Below are 19,625 nucleotides of genomic sequence, written 5' to 3'. Positions count from 1 at the left end.
TATCATACAGCAGTATGTGTATGATAAAACTCTATGTGGCTCAATTTTCTACTGTATCCTTCCCATAGAAGATATACTATAAAATAACCTAACATTGTGAAGAGATACTATAGTCTAGAACCGGGTAGTGTTTTCCAGGCTATAATGGCTAGCATGACAACTGTTGACTATATTTAGAATGGTAGGAAAACACACTTTTGGGTGTGTCTCTGAGAATCCAGAAAGGGTTAATTGAAGAAGGAAGATGAACCTTGACTATAGACACCACTATTGCAAATGATGGGGCCTGTGGCTGAATAAAAGGAAACTAATGTAACCTCAGCATTTATTTCTCTCTGCTTCATAAATCAGGTAACAGTGTGACAACCTGTCTTACTCTCCTGTTGCCAGGCCTTTTTACCACACCCTCAGATTGTGAGTCAAAAGGAACCCAAGTTGCTTTTGTCAAGTATTCAGTCAGCACTGAAAAAGTACCTGAAACTTAAGCATTTATAAACACTCTAATTTTTAAGATAAATAAATCCAAACACGTGGTCCATTAGTCATGGTTTAGCCCTTCCAATTAGATCAGGAAATACAATTACTGCACTTCCAAAGGGTAGAGAAAAAGAAGGCAAGCACTAAGGGATGGAATACTTGGGAGGGCTCCTTAAAATTTTTCATAAAGTAATGTTAATTTTGTCATCATGAAAGGTTTTAGTGCTTAATAATAACAGTACAGAACTGTCTGAGATAACCTGACTTCACATTTATTTTATAGCTGCTAATCATTTACTCTTGTATGAATTTTGCTTACTTTTAATTAATTAACCTTATATATAAAATTTAATAGCAACACATTGAATAAAGCATTTTAACGTAATGTTTATAATGTTGAAAACAATTCTAAATGAAAAAGGACAATGAACAAAGGTATTCAGTAAACTGGCACACACAACTGGAACACATTCAGGGTTAGAACATATAAACACAGTTGAGTTCTGTGCTCTTCAACTCATAATCAGATGTGCCAGAGTTCTTAACACCAAAACGAAAGTTGGTTTTCTTTGCCTCAGTTTATACCTAGCTGAGGTTAAATTGTTCAAATTTTTAAATACCACATATTTCTTTTTGAATTCTGAAATGTTATAAAGTACTTCGATAATGAATTATCGAATAAAAAATAGTATTACACAATTAGTAAAAATTACTACATACTAATTCAACCTATTTCCTAGTAAATAAGAGTTATGTAGCACCTGCATGTTTCCACACTGGTTGTTTCAATTTTATTAAAGTTCAGAACTCACATGGACTGGAGTTTTAAAAATAACTAATTTTTTTTAACATGTTCTAGTATCTTAATGTTTGCTTGTGTCAAGGTATTTCTTATTTTAAGAACAGCAGTCCCATGCTGGATTCCCAGCTATCAGCCTGGGAAGCCGTTAGCTCCTTCTTGTTCAGGTCAGCTGTCTCTGTGTGTTTCTGCAGCCTGGTCTTGTTCTCTCCCTCTGCATCTGGATTCTATTCGACTCAATGTTTAGTTATGGGTGTTTGCTTCTGTTTCCAACAGGTACTAGATGAGGGCTCTATGATGGTGGGTAAGTTAGTTGTTGATCTCACTATGGGGGGGGGGGCATTTATGGTAGCCTTTCCACGGTTGTTCAAATTGTTAGTTGGCAGCAGTCTTGTAGGTCTCTAGACCTTTCTTTAGGTTTAGTTTTCTCCTCAAATCAATAATGCCTCCCTCTTTTATGTTCTCTCTCTCTCTCTCCACCCCCCCCCCCGTCTTCTATTCCTACCCTGACTCAATCTTCCTAGTCACACGTGCTTTCCTCTCCTCCCCTTCTCTTTCTCCTAGTTCTCTCTCCATTCATTGCCCCCCCCCAACTTCCCATGTGCTCTGGGGGACTTGTCCCTTGCCCCTTCTGTGAGGGACCTTATATGAATCTCTTAGAATACACCTTGTACCCTAGTTCCTCTGGTGGTGTGAATTATAGGCTGACTCAGGCCCCCCTGAATATGGGTCTCAGCTAGAAGGACGGAGCAGTCTAAGGAACCTCAGACAGTGGAGCCAGGATGTATCCCTGGTGCACAAAAGGACCTTGCGGACTCATCCCCCATGGAGGGATAACTGCCTTAATCTAGAGACAGGAGAAGAAGTCCTAGTCTCTCCTTCAAATGACTTGACAAGATTTACATGACCCCACCTGGATGGCATTGCCCTACATGTGGAATTGGGGTGGGGGGATGGGAGGGTGGTCAGGGTGCAGGTGAGGGGGCAGAGAGGGTGAGAGGGAGGGAGAGGGAACTGGGATCAATATGTAAAATAAAAAATAAATAAAAAAAAAAAAAAGAACAGCAGAGCTCATCTGTTAACAATAAGAAGCAGCTCTATTTTAAACTACTTTGGGCCTTTGGTCAGTTGATAACATAATAAACTTTATGACCACGTCTGAAGTTCATTGAGATTAATATGCCACCTGTTCATCTTACTGAAGGTCATCAAGCCTAAGGGACACTAAGGGCTATGATACACACTCTAACATACCACAAAGGGAAGCAAAAATAGTAACTGCCAACTAAACCCCAGTACTTTAATGATACTGCACACAACTCAGAGCTACTATCCCTCTACTGGAAGTGACTACTTCTCCTAACAGACTATAATGTTTGAGGTTATGACAGAAAAATTTTCATTTACACCTCAAGAACAAAAAGCAGCAGAGCTTTATCTACACTACAGGTTCTCTTAGATACCATCTAAATGTTCTATATAGAGCCTTCAAGATAATTACAACAACATAAGTTAGCAATCATTCCTCTCACAAAGTGGAATTTACTTTAACCTATTTTTGCACATACAACAATGATATAAAATTAACACACAATTACATTTGAAAAGTTTTAATTTGTACCCAGAACATGCCCATAAAAAAATATGATAATCCATTAAGATGCCTTGTGTACTATGAATCAGTCAATTCCCATCACTCTTCTCTTAATCACTTTATATTCCCATCATCATATAATGGTTTTGCCATATTCGTATACATGAAGTCATATAGAACATAAATCTTTATAGCCGACTTCTTAAATCAAGTATTTCTAACAATCATCCATACTGTGAGAACACAATTAGTAGTTTGTTCTCTTTTACTACTGAGTGGTATCTATCATTACACAGTATTGAAAATGATTTGTTCTTGCTAATGGTATGTGAATGAGTGTCATAGTTCATTTGAGGTGGTATAATAAAAACATGACAGACTTATAAGACTTACAGTCACTTATAAGACAACTTTTATTTCTAGAAGATAAGATCAAACATCAAGAAAAACCAGGGAGATTCAGCCTGCCACCAGCACCCTATATTCTCACAGTAAAGAGAGCAAGAGGTTTGAACTATAATGGCATTAATCCTATCCCTGAGGGCAGAGTTGTCATCTTTTTTGTTTGTTTGTTTTTGTTTTTTTTGAGACAGGGTATCTCTGTGGCTTTGGAAGCTGGCCTCGAACTCACAGACATCTGCCTGTCTCTGCCTCCCAAATGCTGGGATTAAAGGTGTGCACCACCACTGCTAGGCCCAGAGTTCTCATCTTAATTAGCCCCAGTCTTACTTTTTCTAGTTGCTGTCACACACACACACACACACACACACACACACACACACACACACACACACACACAAACTTGACAATAAAATTTAAGGAAAGAAGAGCTTATTATATCTCCATAGTTCAAGGGTCCAGTCAGCCAGTCCCTCATGGCTGGGAAGTTTTGGCAGCAGAGCCTGAAGAAGCTGCTCACATTCCAACTACAGTCAGGAAGCAGAGAGCAATGAATGCCCTCACAGTTCACTTTCTTCATGTATTCACTCTAGGACCCCAGCCTGTAGAACAGTACTGTTCAAAGATTCACTGGTCGTCCCATCCCAACTAACCTATGTAGTCAATCCCTCACAGGCATGTCCAGAGGCCTATTTCCTAGGAGATTCTAGATGTTGTCATGCTGATAATTTCAACCAACACATCTCCTAAAGTTCCCTCTTTTTTTTTTATACCACTATATGAAATTCATACAGGGGGAACATACATTCAATTCTCACCAGAGAGGTTCTAAAACATGGGTTAGTACAAAAAAAACTAGCATAGGAGTCACATTAGTGATTTATGAACATATACTTCAGTCTTTTATATAAATACCTTGGAGTAGAATTTTTGAATCATGGAATACATTTAACTTTGTAAGAAATTGCAAATAAAAGTTTAATAGTTGCTATTTTTGTATTTTCACCAAAACTTCCTGAGAACTAGATTTTTAATTCTGTCCTTCTAATGGGAGTGAAATACTATCTACTCATGTGTTTACTAAATGTTGTATTCTTTACTATAGTCTTTTTTAAATATCAGTATGTAGGAGTTTCTTATATACTGCAAACATGTCTCTTGTTAGAAATGTTTAATAAGAAAGATAAAAAATGTGTCAGGGTTGCCACCAAGCCCTGACAACTGTAAGATGTCCATCATCAATTATAGGATATATTCCAACTGCTGCACCAACATAAAGTCATGACAAATAAGTTTACAACTGATCAATAAAGTATGCAATGATTTTCTTAATTAAACAAATATGACCAACGTGCTACAATACTAGTTTGGCTACTCTAGATCAATTATCAATTAACAACCTATCATATTCTATTACAATTCCCCTTATGCCTTAGAAGTATCAGTTAATGATAGCAATGGCTAGATAGAAGATAATTTAGGCTTTCAAAGAAAATGCAACTTGGTTATAACCAAGTCTTAACAGAACAAACAATCATGTTTTATTTCTAAGCCTCTCCTTGCCTAGTACTTTAGCTACATGGCGGCATCTGGAGGGACAGTACATCAGACAGCTAAATATGAGAAAAAAAAATTATTTTTTTGTCTAGCAAGCCTTAAATGTGTTCCCAGAAAGGAAGTATTTAATACTAAATCTAACTATGTTTACTTCACTATATTAATAATTTTACAACTGATTTTTTTTTAAGAAATAGCAATTTATCAACTCTCAACTGTCACTCAGACATGATGCTTATCTCAACTAGTGTGCTGCTCTGCAGCATATCTGTGAATATTGGATAAAGTGAAAAAACAATCTGAAAAATTATTTAGATAAAACCATGTTATTTGAGATTTGTCATGGTTAATGCTGACTGTTAAATGAACAGATCTAGAATGACCTAAAAGATATAGCCACCCAGCAAGTTGGCTAGATTGGTTTATCTTCTACTTAACTTCAGTTTTCAGCTGTTCACAACCCTGAGTTATCTGAGGGAGTCTCAACTGATTACTGCCTGATCAGACTGGCCTGTTTGCATACCTGACTTGCTAACTGATGTAATAGGGCAATACATTATCTAGACAGAAGATCCTGGGCTATATAAGAAAACTAGCTCAGCAGAAGCTGGGGAGGAAGTCACTAACAGCATTCTTCTATGATCTCTGCTGCCACAGTTCCTGCCCTGCCTGCGTTTCTACCCCCGAGTTCTCTCAAGGATGGACTATAACTTTTAAGATAAAATAAATCCTTCCTTCTTGAAGCTGGTTTTGGTCATGGTGTGTAACACTGCAACAGAAAGAAAACAAGGTCAAGTTAAATTAAGGTAGGAAGGTCCACACTAACTGTGGGATACCACCATCCCATGGGCTGAGACCCAAGTGAATGAAAAGGAAAGTATAAACTGTTAGCATCTCCATCTCCCCCTCTCTCTCCCCCTCCCTCTTTTTTTCTCTCTCTCCCCTTCTCCCCCCCCCCTTGTCTTCTCCACTCATGTTCCTGAGGCCAAGATTTCTCTGCTAGTTAAGTTTTTGTTTGCTTTGCTGTTCGTTTGTTTGTTCAATTTGACTAAGCTAGAGTCATCCAGAAAGAAACCTCAACTGTGAAAATCCCTCTATCATACAGTCTGTGGGCAAGCCTTTTCTTGGTTAATGATTGGTGTGGAAGGTCCAGCCTGATGGGGATGGTTCCTGTGCAGGTGGTCCTGGGCCACATAAAAAGCTAGAAGAGCTGCAGAGAACAAGCCTGAAGGCAGCACTCTCCCTGACTCTGCTTCAGGATCTGCCTCCATATCTGCCAGTTTGTGTTCCTACCCTCATTTCCCTTCCCAGTGGAATATGATTAGGACATGTAGAACAAATAAACCCTTTCTTTATGTAAGTCAGGTTTGGACAGTTTTATCATAGCAATAGAAAGCAAAGTAGAACAACCTTCCCCATCATGATAGACTAAATCCTCAAATTTGTGAGACAATATAAATATAAACCTTATTCTACTAGAGTATTTGTCACAGCCATAAGAAAAGTATAAAGTATAACATTCCTGTTGTGTTCTCATTTCCAGTCAAGAATTAAGACAATTATATTTTATACGCATTTTTACATTTAAGGAACAGTGATATGAGCTAAAAATTATTACTTTTAAAAACATTTTTTCCTGTTTCTAGTATAATATGTCAAAATCCTTGAGTAAGTGGAAGTGTTTCCAAACAAAGAAACGCTAAAAAGTATTAATAAAATTTACAAGGGGAAAAAAAAAAAATCTTTAAGTCAGCTCTGTCCTGGAGAGCAAAGGTAGAGAAATTTTAGGCAAAGACTAAGTAAAAAGGGAAACTCAAAAGTAGGACAAGCTCAAAGTAGTCTATTGTCAGGGAAAGAATCTTCAAACCAATTAAGTATAAGCTTTGCTTTCACATTTATTGAGCTTCTACAATAACAACCAAAGCCCAAATCCTGCTCAAAGTAGGGATTCTAATAAGCACATCTTTCCTCATACACTGGGACTCTCTACAGTTATACTCATTGGAAGAGTAAGTTAGAAGCAAACCCGTTCTCCTAAATTTCCCTGCCCCAAGCCTTTACCCCTATCCTGACAACCAAAATATCTCAAACCAGTACTGACATTTAGAACAACATCATGTGTATGTTAAAAACCTCAAATTGAGAATTTAAAGTCATATAGACTGGAAAGGCTCTAGGTGCTGACTTAGCTAATTTTTCCTGACATACTCCTTTGTTCACGAGAAGATCAAAGCTCGACAGGGAAAAAAATTCTTTGAGAAATAAAGAATAACCCATAGGCTTAATCTAAGTAGCATAGAGCAAACAAGATCTCCGCATACAATACAGCAGATAAATATCAACGACCTTTAAAATAATCACAGAAGATTTTCTTCAGACGACTATCTCACTAGTATCTGAGTGAGGTAAGGAACAGCGAGACTTCACCTTCAATGAAGGAAAAGAAATGTGCTTTGTTTTCCAATGCAAATGTACCACCACACTTTGCACTAACTGTGGTTGTTGAGAACAGGAACCATCATTAGTTTAGTGTATGTTTCAACGGTTTGCCCTGCCTGTTTTCATTTCCAGCAGTTACTGCCCTGGCCGGCCCAAGTAATTTCCTTAAGATATGTATGTGGGAGAATATACCATGACTGCAAGGGTGCCCTCTGCATATTTATCTTGTGAGTGTTACCTTGGGCAAGCTCTCCTCTTGGAACTAACTCTGCCTTCTGAGAATTCCATCATGGCCAGAACAACACTTTCCATAAAGAACACTCCACTCTTTATTAAATAATGGTGTCGTTCTACCAACCTTCTCTCAATTAGTTTACACAAGTAAGACTTTTTTGACACTTCTATAATATTAGCTTCATTTTGTTTGGAGAAATGTTAAAAGTTAGAATGTTAAATGCTGAGTTCTAGTTTCTGTTTCATTTATCAGTGATGGGCACAAGAAAGAAGAATTCTTAATTTTAAATAAAATGAAACAATCTATGCCAATTTGAACTATGGGCTTCAGGCAGTACCATAATTGTGTCAAGGATGTTTCAATTATTCATTAATTGCATGGTGAAGCCTCCAGCCGACTCAACCAGTAGGGGTGACATCAACTGCAATGAGTCATTAAACAATGAGGGAAATGTTTTGAATTGGAAGAAAAAAATAGGTCCCATCTATCCTTTAAAAAAAAAAAAAAAAAAAAAAAAGTGTGGGCCATTTAACAGGCTTCTGTTGTGAGGCTAGTAAGAAAAAGAAAAAAGTTTAAACTATAAATACTAGACTTAACAGCATATTAAGATAAATACCATGTAAAACAAGTTAGAAGGAACTTAAAATAAAATCACTACATTCAAAAATACAAAGAGTAATTAAGAAGTTCCAAGATCAAGTACAAGGCAGCCTCATAGGAAATACAATCTAAACATGTATCTTAAACAAGAGATTGAGAAACTGAGATAAATACACATTACTCTTGAACTCATAAAACACAGCACTCCCATGCGCACACACACAGCTGAATTTTAGGTCAAGTCTCTATTTTCGTATCCCCCATTCTTTTTCTTCATTTACAATACCAAATGTTTAGATTAAAACAGTATATCCACAGTAGTAGCTGCAAATTATAACAAATCCAAGTCTCTCAAGAGTATAAAACTAGAACTCTAGAAATACAAAAACTAAAAGAAAACAGCAACTCTGTGGTATTTCAGGCTATCAATGATGGAAAGACTATATTTACATAGTAATTAGAAGGTGGAAAGGAGATAGATTCCCCCCACAGGCTCCTTTTCTCATGATCTCCTGAGCCCTGGGAATGAGGCCGAGCATCTATGGACTAAACTTTCCTAAACAATAGACAAAGCAATCTCTCTTCCTTCAAGTTGTTTATTTTAGATTATTTTTTTTCACAGTGGTGCAATGGTGAAAAACTAACTAACATAGAAAACTAATCTGTATAAACCTTTTACAATTTTAATTATAATATCAACCCTACTCAAAGCTGGGTCAAAGTGGTGTTTATAGCACTGCCTTTGTACAGGAGTTAGTTTTTTTTCTTGATGGTCATTGTCCAACTACAAGGGCCAGACTGAAACTCAAAACCTTCCTTTTAAACCGAGGTTTTAAAACACTGTGTTTATTGTGTGTTGGTGTGTGGGTACATGAGTTCAAGTGTACCTGGAGATGAGAAGAGCAGCTGGATTCCCAGAGCTGTGAACCAACTTAGATACTCAGTAAGCACAGTACACTCTTTAGCCACAGAATCAGCTCCCAAAACCCAACTTCTAAACGTTAGGTGTCTAAACTGGTATGAAGACCTCATTTTATTTTGTATTCTCTAAAATTAGCACTTTTAGACTTTATAGATGTTATGTATCTCTGTAGTCTCACTCAGGAAAAAGAGTGGACCAAACTAGATATATCCTACATCCTTTCTAGGTAGCAAAATTGTAGAAAACAAATTTCAGCAATTTTTATTTAAAAAGCATTAAGAAAACCTACATTCTCACTTATACCACACAATATATGAGAAGTGATAGGCAAAGTACTTAGTGGTTGATAACAAATGGGTCTAATTGGATTCTGAATCTATCAAGACAACGTTCATGTTTGTAAAATATAAAAGGACTGTGTTTTCCACTATACTAAAAATACAGAATAACTAGGAAACTGAAACGGACTTTTTAAATTAATTGCTAGAAGAAATTTTATCAGTTGCAAATAATGACTTCTGATAAATTACTGTCACTATCATATGAGCTTCCAGAGAAGGTTGGACTTTTGACTTAGCTACATAAACACTAATGTGTTTTAGCTGACTCTTGAATTAACAAACTCAATAAACACAGCAACCTCTCCAAAAAGTTATCATTAAATTTTAACCTCTTAATTTAAGCTCCAAATAGTACTTACTGGTCAGATAATGATTGATATCTTCTATTGTTGATATATCCCAAAAAGAAGAATCTATTCATAAACTGGAAAATATTTAATGACATAGTATTCACTCCTTCCTCAAGCACAGTTCAAATATAGCTTCTTTTTAACTGATTAATGTACACCTAGAAGACTAATAACAATATGTATGTATGTGTACACACATATATAAATAATTTGAAATATAAAATTAATGCTATAAATGGTATTATATATACTACAGTATACAATCCTCCTCCTGTCAGAAGCTAGAAATGGTAGATAAAAATACAAACAAACAAAAAATGACAACCAATTAAGTATATGGATGTTGCCAAGAAAGAGTACATAATTTTGTGGTTGCATTTTATAATTTACATAATGGAGAACAATCAGAATCTCAGGAGAAATAAACAATGAGATGACGACTTAGGAAAAAAAGATGTTTTCATTCAAATGGCAAGGAAATTTATCCATCTTAATCTGACTCAATAGTCAGGGTGAAGAGAAGATTTAAAATTTATTAGCCATCACTATGAATTTAAAATTATATTACATTAATGAACCAGAAATCCTTAAGTGGAGAAATGAACTCAATAATTAACTTAAGGCTTTAGGTACTTTCAGAAATATATACTAAAAATGAAAAAGGAGAGAAAAGAGACACACACAATCACTTTGGAATGACATACATTCAATCTAAAATTTCTTAGAGCCATTTTGAGATCATGAGACTTTTGTCTGTTTTAAAGACTGGAACTTCTGGGTAAAAGAGTAAACTAGAACTTTAGAAAATTTGCCTGCACGTGATACATAAGACTCAGACTCAATAGGCCCCCCCCCCAGAGAAGGAGAGAGAGAGAGAGAGATGAGAGAGAGAGAGAGAGACAGAGACAGAGAGATGAGAGAGAGAGAGAGAGAGAGAGAGAGAGAGAGAGAGAGAGAGAGAATTCTGTAAGTAGTCCAGCCTAAAAGTGCCTTAAAAAGATGGGCAGCATGCTGAAAAGCTAAACCACATCACTCCAACAGAGAGAGGGAAAACAGAAACCCCATCTTCAAGAGAAGCTGAATGGAGGGAATGAAAATAACCTGGCAGTCCGAACAAGTTTCAAAGAAACAGTTGTGAAGACAGTGATTCCTCTTCATATAAATCAACAAGAAGAGGAATACCATTTTGCTATTCTACAAAATTCTGGGGAGTAGTTGGGCAGCAACTAAAGAGGAATCAAAACTGAGCCAATGCTGGGGATAAGCAGTACTGCGGACATGGAAAAATCAGGAATCAGGGAACCGAAATATAACACGCTACAACAGAGTGAGAACCAGCCCTAAGACTGAAAAGGGAAGGATAGAGTCTCACAAGCTAAAGGGCACAGAAAGAGAAGACTTGCCTCGGGCCTGACTCCTCCTTTGCAGGCTGGGAACCAAACTTATCAACTGAGAATCACACTGTAGACTGCATTCTATGCCTATCACCCTGATCCACCTTGAGAACAGCAATAGGTCAACCTCTAAGTCACCTACTTATTTATGAGTCACTGCTACAAAGCCCAGGATCATTGAAGTACACACCTTCATTGGGCTGATTAATACTCAGGAAATTGTAAAGTGTAGAATCAGATCCTCTGCCTGTACACACAGTCTCTTGGAGGAGAGGGTGCTTCCCACTATTCCAACCTATTGAGGCATCCTCCACTTAGAATATTAGCAAGCCCAGGGAGTATGATGTGGGGAGTCTCCTAGAGGGCGAAACAACTGACCCAGCCACAGATGCAAAGATAAGTATGGCTAACATATGGTCCTGGTACACAAAGAAGGTAAGCTACTCAAATAAAGGCAGACTTAGCAGATACTAGACACATGAGCAATACAGGTTTTATAGCATCATAAACCAAAGGAAAGTGTGGGGGTTTCTTTTTTCCATTTTTAACTTACTACTGTACTTTCAAAACTCATGGTTTTATTCAGTATTCCCCTTTCTACGTTTATCTGATATTGCATTTGAACATTCTCATGAGGAAATTTTTTGTGTTTTTTGTTTTCGTCTTTCCCTCTTTCTCTCTCCCTAAGAGTACCCTCCTCACCAGGGCTACAGCTAAAAGTTTCTGTAACTGTCTCTAAAGTAATGGTTCTCATCCATCCTAATGCTGCGAACCCTTTAATACAGTTCCTCATGTTGTCCTGAACCCAACCATAGAACTATTTTTGTTGCTACTTTTATAACTGTAACTTTGCTACTGTTATAAATAATAAATATAAATACCTATGGTTTTCTGATGGTTTTAGACGACCCCTGTGAAAAGGTCATTCGACCCCCCAAAGGGGTTGTAACCCTCAGGTTGAAAACCACTGTTCGGGAACCTGCATAGGAAAAACCAGGCCCTGTGGTTGTGCATGTGGGTGACAGTTTTGTAACCTGGTCTGTTTGTGGGACCTACTCTTTCTGTTGAGAAATATTATTTTAAGGTGTATTACATTTGTTTATGCTGTAGAACATTTGTTTCAATGATGCAAAGATGTGCTACATTTTCTTACAGAAAGGATATTAAAGCTGCATGGCAAAAAGACTGAGTACCACACAAACAGAGTGGCACCTGACTTCCCAAAGGAGGCTCTAAACATCCTGCATCTTATTTGACCATCATCAATTAAGGCTGAGTATCAACAACAACAAAAGATACACAAATTCATAGAAACTGAACTCACTATGGAAAGAAAAATGAGTTAAGACAGAAATCAAGAAGGAAATTAAAAACTTTTTAGAATTGGATGAATATTAAAACATCATAACAAAACTTATTGGACACAATGAAGGTCGTTCCAAGAGGCAAGTTCATGGCACTAAGTGCTTACATTACAAAGTAGAGAGATCTCATATTAATAACTTAATGTTACATCAGAAAGTTCTAGAACAAGAAGAAATAACACTCACCAAAAAAAAAAAAAAAAAAAAAAAAAAAAAACAGTGACAAGAAATAATCCAACTCAGGGCTGAACAGTCATATAAACAAAAAAACCAACGAGGAACTAATGAAAGCAAGCACTGTTCTTGGGGAAATCATTAACATTGATAAATTCTGGAATCTCACTGGGTATATTAACCACACATCAGGGAAGGCCCCATGCTTACAAGTAGAATGTATTTTTGTACACATTTTAGCTCCTTCTGCTTTATTTAGGCATTCTATCTTACTGGTCTTTTGCTTGTGTGTTCTAGTTCCCATCTTTAAATTTTCTTTTCTTTTTTTTTTTTTTTTTTTTTGGTCTGTTGGAGACAGACAGACAGACAGGCAGACCTACCTACCCACCCACCCATCCACCATGGAATTGGTGGATAAAGTGATGGGTAGAACCTGAGAAGAGTTTGGGGAGAGGAAAAGCATGATTAGAATACAGTGTATGAAGCAAATTTTTTACAATAAAGAAAATGTAGTATCATGGGAAGATCTAGAGGGAAGAATGATATAATTATATTATAATCTCAAAAAAAGTAAAACTACACAGTGACACCAGCAGTATCTTATAAAGAACAAGTTTAACAAATCATTTAAAAAGTCTAAACATTAGTGGTGGTGCCACACACCTATTAATCCCAGCACTCGAGAGGCATAGGCAGGTGGACCTCTTTGCTCAAGGGTAGCCTAGTCTATAGAGTTCCAGAACAGCTAGAACCACATAGAAAAACACTGTCTCAAAAAGCAAAACAAAACAACAAAATCAGCATTTAAAAAAAAGAAAGGGAAAAAGAAATCCAACAATAACAAAACCACTATAAATTACTTACTTCAGATCCTGTAGAAGGTCTTTTGCATTAAGCATAGTTATTAAAGAAGTGGTAGCTGCAGGGATAATAATAATGGGTGTTCGAGATCCTATAAAGACAAAAAAAATTAACGGTTTAAAAAAAAATCAAAATCATTACTATTGAAAGAATTACTTTCTGTATTAAAATAATTTTTAAACTTATAACTTTAATTCTTTCATGCTAAAATATTTTAAAATAAATTTAAAATATAAATTTGTAATAATGGCAAAAATATTTAATAATTCATGTGGCTTATTTCTCACCAAGTAAAAATACCAAGCAGATATACTCAATATTGGTACACAAGCATATTAGCCATGGTTTTGAAAACTAGTTCACCTACATTTAGCTCCTAGAGTAAATCAAAGATACAATCATACCTTTCTTCTGATTTGGAGGTGGTCTTGCTTGAGAAACTATAAACAGGAAAAAAATAAAATCACCACTGTTATAAAAAAAATATTTCCAACTAACAAAGGAAGCTTAAACATTATTGATATTCACATGACTGGTGGTAAAACATAAACATTCCACATTTTATGCCTCTGTTTTTTACAAATATTGAAATACTGTAGCATTACTGGACAATTAAGTATAAGAAATGAACAATAGAAGAGTAAGTACATTTATAAAAAAGAAACAAATATAACAGTTTGATTAGTTCATGGATGTCTAGAGCTCATAAACAAAGAAAATGGTTTTATAATTCACTGATTGTTATAAATGTAAAAGCAGAGTACTAGATTCAAGATAGGGAAACTGAGGAAAGAAAAAGAAGTTATTGGGGATTAAGGCCTGAAATAGTTTTAAATTCTTTTCTCTTTAAAAATCTTTAAATGATTTTTTTGTCAGAGAAAGACCATTAAAAGCAGTGAGTCAACTATCTCTGAAAAATCTACTAATCTATACTGTCTATAAATGACCTCATTAGTAGTAATTATGGCTGCATTATTATTCTATCTGTAGCAGCAAATAAGTATTTGTTAGCATATGGCATTAACCTAATTCATGATCTATACAAGAATGCTTAATGTTTAGTTTTACCATTTACCTATATAACATCTTCTGAAATATTTCTTGTGTGGCACCTAATTGGTTTAATTTTAAAATTTATTCTGCATGATACTACGATGAAGAATACAAGACAGTGACTAATTAACAAGACCATGAACCATGGAACTTCATAGGAAAAGAAAAAAGCAACATTTTAAACAGCAACATTTAAAAAATCATTTAGGAGAATAGGAAGACCTCAGGACAGACTAAGGAATGTGGTAACAGAACCTCAATACACTGCAATTACACGAGAACAACCAGAAAAGGGGAGAGAAAAGAGGTGCTAACACAAGTAATCTGAAAGTAAGTGGGGTCTCTAAGACTAAATGGAAAAGAAACTACCTGAAAAGTTTATCTAGCCAATAGTTAACCATTACTTATGTGTAACAGAATTAAACTAGTGAGGGGGCTAGAGAGATGGCTCAGAAGTTGGGAGTGCTGGCTGCTCTTCCAGAGGTCCTGAGATCAGTTCGCAGCACCCACAAGTTGGCTCAGCCATCTGTGGTGAGATCTGTTGCCCCCTTCTGGACTACCTGTATACATGCATGGAGAATACTGCATACATAATTAATAAATAAATAAATAAATCTTTAAAAAAAAAAAAAAGAATTAAACTAGTGAATGGTGGACGGTAAAGAAAAAAATTCAAATTCAATGCCATTTTTCAGAAACAGTTGCAACCTGTACGTGAATCACAAGACTATACACATTTTTTGGAATGCACTCCACGCTTCAGGGAGCAAGATGCTACATCCTAATGAATGCTTTATACTCTGAACAGTTATTTTGTTGTTACTATGAAGTACACTGAATGATCTTTCCATCATTACAGAGATTGGCTCACACATACACATTTGTAATCATTTCATTTTTCTTCTTCCTAAGGAAATATACAAGCTAGATCATATTATTTGGTATATAACACAGTCCTAGGAAATAGTATTTGGTAGAAGATAAGCTAATGATATTTTGAACAGAAACATGGGCACAAAAGAGAGAAAACATGCTATGAGAGGGAGATGAGAGAGGAAATCTGTATCAATGTTATTCAGATTTTTTTTTTTCTTTTCTGAGGAAATCTATACAGAGATCCAGAAAAATAAAGCAACATTTGCTAAAAAATAAAGGCTCAGAAGACCAACTACAAGGGAAAAAAAAATTTAAGAGCTCACACATGTAAAGTTCCAAAGTTTAGATAAAATGACTACAAAAAAATGTAGTAACAGGCTCCCTAGAAGTACCACAGCAGGGACATAGTGAGACTCATGTTGATAAACTTGATTAAACAAAAACTGGAGTGGGCACAATAAGAAGTCTGTGTGGTATGCTCATAGATTACAGAATTAATACTGTGAAAATGGCTACACAATCTAAAGGAACCTAGTTTCAACACAATTCTTACCAAAAATAACTAAATTTCACATGGAAACATTAAAACTCTTGACTAGCAAGAGAAATTAGGACCAAAAACAACAATTACCTGTAACAGCAACTGTATGGTACCCACACAAAAACAGACATGTAGAGAAAAGGAATGGAATGGAGGACTCAGAAATAAACCCACACAACTATATCCACCTAATTTGACAAAAGTATTAAAAAACATAACTTGGAGAAAACAAGTCTCTTCTAAAAAAGAAGAAACAATGGTGCTGGGAAATATCCCCATGCAAAATAATGAAACCAGTTTCCTTCCTTTCATCCTATACCAAAATCAGCTCAAAATGAACTGTAGACCTTAAAGGAAGATGTAAAACTCTCAAAGTGCTACATGAGAATAAGGAAAATGTTATGGGCTCAGGAACAAGGAGCATTTCTAAGGACCCCAGGCTCAGCAAATGATCCCAGCACAGGTAAATGAACTACATAAAATGAAAGGCTTCTGCATAGTAATGAGGACAGCAAAGAAAATGGCCTCTAAGATTGGGAAACCTTTGTCAGCTGCACAATGGACAAAGGATTACTATCTCAAACCTATAAAGAGACCAAGAAACTAAATACACACACACACACACACACAAAAAAAAAACATACATTAATCAATTAAGTGAATATAAGGAATGAAGCTATTTCTCAAAGGTCTTAGTACACATAACAAATTAATAAATAACAGAAAAAATATTCAATACCCTTAGTCATCAGGGGAATGTAAATAAAAACTATATTGTGATCTCTATCACCTGTGAGAAAACATTAATAAAAAACAGATTGAGGGAAATCAACTGAGGTAAAGGCATTTACTAACAAGTGTGACAATTGAGTTCAGTCCCAAGACACACATGGTAGGAAGAGATCATACATGTGCCATGGCACACAGGGCTCTCTCCTCCTCCCTGTCTCTGTCCCCCCTTCTCCTTAGTATAATTTTTTTTTTAAAGAAAAATATAAATATTAGCAAAGATTCGATGGGGAAAAGGGACACTGACACAGTAATGGCAAGAATTTAAGGAAGCCACTAAGGAATTCCACATGGTCGTTCCTCACAAACATACAAAAAGCAGAAACCCTGCTAGGTGAACCTATATTTGGATATCAACAACCTACATAAAAAGTCAGGCACAGTGATGTGTATCTAGAACAACCCTGTGGTCTTTAACTTACTTACTTGCCTACTTACTTGTTTGTTTGTTTGTTTATTTGTGGGGGCGAAGGAGACTATGTTGTCCAGACTACTTTTGAACTAAATGTCTAGATTCACCTCGCCTTACCAATTCTAAGCAGCAGGGACTACAGACATGTGCTACCAATCATTCTGACAACATGCTATTAGAACACTGGTGACACAGAATCTCAATTAAGTTTTCATTTGCAAAGGACGCTGAACGTCTGGTTTTTCTTCCCAAGTATTTAAGTGCCATCACAAAGTCCAATAACTTTTAAGCCAGAAAATAACATGATCTGATTTTCATCTAATATCTTTTACAAAAGGAAATTAGGAGATTTAGACAGGAATTAAAAGGAGGACTTTAAGATGTGGTGGTACACACCTTTAATCCAGAGTAGTGTGGGGGGGGGGGGGTGGCAGCCCTAACTCTGGTTTGGGGTTCTGCCTGACATACAGAGTGAGCTTCAGATCAGCAAGCGCTAAAAAAGCTCAATTAGGATTATTACAAAAGCCCCTCTCAAAATTTTTCCTCCCTTATTGCCTTACTCCAAATTAAGGCTGAGTAGAAAAGGGTAGTAACAATTATTATTAAATTGATTGAATTAATTGGATTTTCAAAAAGATGCCTGTTACAGTTTCTGCCATGTATCTTTTGGAGGACAAAACAGAAACAGAAAGTTAGCAGACTGATACACTGTGGTCTGCTGACTACAAAATACCATGTTAATTTAAGGAAATGGTGGATCTTACATTGTGGGTAGAGACAATGAAGTGAACAGTGAAGGTTAAGGAGGATTGCAGGAAAAGAAAATCTGACAACTCCCTCAAATCTATGAAAGGTTAAACGAGATATGAAGAATGCCTACAAAGGTTCTGTCTACTAATGGGCAGGGAATGTCTGAGATATTATATTTTGAGTAGACTTAATTCCTTCTATTATTTAAACCTTCAGTGTACTTGGGTAGGGTACATGAAAAAGAAGCATAGGATATTAAAAGTTGAAATTTTCAGCACCTCATATTTCACATATGATTGTCATGGTAAACAGAACACAATCCTCTTCTTTTCTTAATTAATCTGTTGCTCTGAAAACATACCTTGGACAAGGACAAACGGGATGGCTCAATAGAACAACCTAAGTTTGATTCCCCAGAACTCACATAGTACAAGGAGAAAACCAACTCCCCTAAATTGTTCTTTGACTTATGTGTGCTCCATGGAATGCACACAGTGTGCACACACACATACGCATAATCACTGGGGAGAAAAAAAGCTAACAAAGGGCATCTAAGGGAGAACTCGTCTATTTTGGCTTGCGGTTCCAAAGAGTGTGTCTTCCCATTATGGCAGGGAAGACAGGGTAGCAGACAAGGGAGACATGGTGAAGCAGGAGGTCAGCTGATCACGTAGCATCCACTCTCTGTAGGTACACAGTGAACACGAAATAGGGCCAGGACATTAAGCCTCAGTCAGGGCCCAGCCCCCCAAACCCCCAGTGCCTTTCCTCAACTTTCCCAGTATTCAGATACATGAGACTATCAGGACATTTCACATTCAAACACCAACACCCTTAACGCATTCTAGACACACCACATTTGGGTAAAGTGACATTACATCAGCAACTTCTTTCTACTTCATTGTTTAGTATACTCATTTTGAGAAACTGTGAGTTTATATTAATTCACAGACTAAAAAACTGGATGAGAATCCTCAAGGTGGTTGTTTTGCTATTGTTTTACCTCTTTTCTAATTTCTGACTCTTATGTGATCTTCATTAGACTGACAAACCACAACTTCATATCCTTCCCTTCCAAAGAAACTGCACATCTGCTTCTATGGACACTATTCTTTGGACCCAGAGTCATCTGTCACTCCTACTTACTTTACCTTTTTCTTCTTCCTACAATGTGTTCTTATCTTATTAGCTTATCCTAACTCTAGCAAAGATTACATAGAAATTATGTGTATACTATTGGAGTTTACATGGATCAGTAAAAATTGAAGAGATAGACTCTAAAACAACTTAAATAGTACCCTTGCTTACCAACTATTTTAAAAAGTGATTGTGGAAGTTCTAAGTGCTCACCAACACATGCTGAACTTCTGTAGGAAAAAATAATCCATATTTGCAGAAAATATCATGAACCCGGGCTGGAAAGATGGCTCAGCCATTAAAGACTAGGCTCACACCAAAAATGTCATGAATCTAAAACAAAGAATTTTTGAATAAAGGAATACATGTAACAAATCTTAACCAAAATAAAAATAATCATCTTAAAAATGTTCTTTAACTCTTCAACGAAAATTATAGGAACAAATGTCTTCATGGTATAAGTTTACATGTTACTTTTATGCATGTCCCATAACTTATTTTACTGATGTTTTCTGTGATGGTTGATCTCAAATCACCTAAAAGACAGACATCCAGTTATGT

The 19,625-nt window shown here is 36.2% G+C and overlaps 1 protein-coding gene across 1 annotated transcript in view; it reads right to left on the bottom strand.

The window, feature by feature from the left end:
• Positions 1–19,625, bottom strand: part of Cdc73 (cell division cycle 73) — a 91,544-nt gene that overhangs the window by 7,125 nt on the left and 64,794 nt on the right. Inside the window, exons 12-13 of the mRNA XM_051183171.1 lie at positions 13,911–13,946; positions 13,510–13,597 (exon numbers count right to left, since the gene is read on the bottom strand). Of these exons, the coding sequence (XP_051039128.1) occupies positions 13,510–13,597; positions 13,911–13,946 (124 nt within the window). The remainder of the gene's footprint in view (positions 1–13,509; positions 13,598–13,910; positions 13,947–19,625) is intronic.

This window comes from Phodopus roborovskii, unplaced genomic scaffold, assembly GCF_943737965.1.
Source record: "Phodopus roborovskii unplaced genomic scaffold, PHOROB, whole genome shotgun sequence".
NCBI classification, from domain to species: Eukaryota; Metazoa; Chordata; class Mammalia; order Rodentia; family Cricetidae; genus Phodopus; species Phodopus roborovskii.
This window is presented reverse-complemented; position numbering and strand designations above follow the sequence as displayed.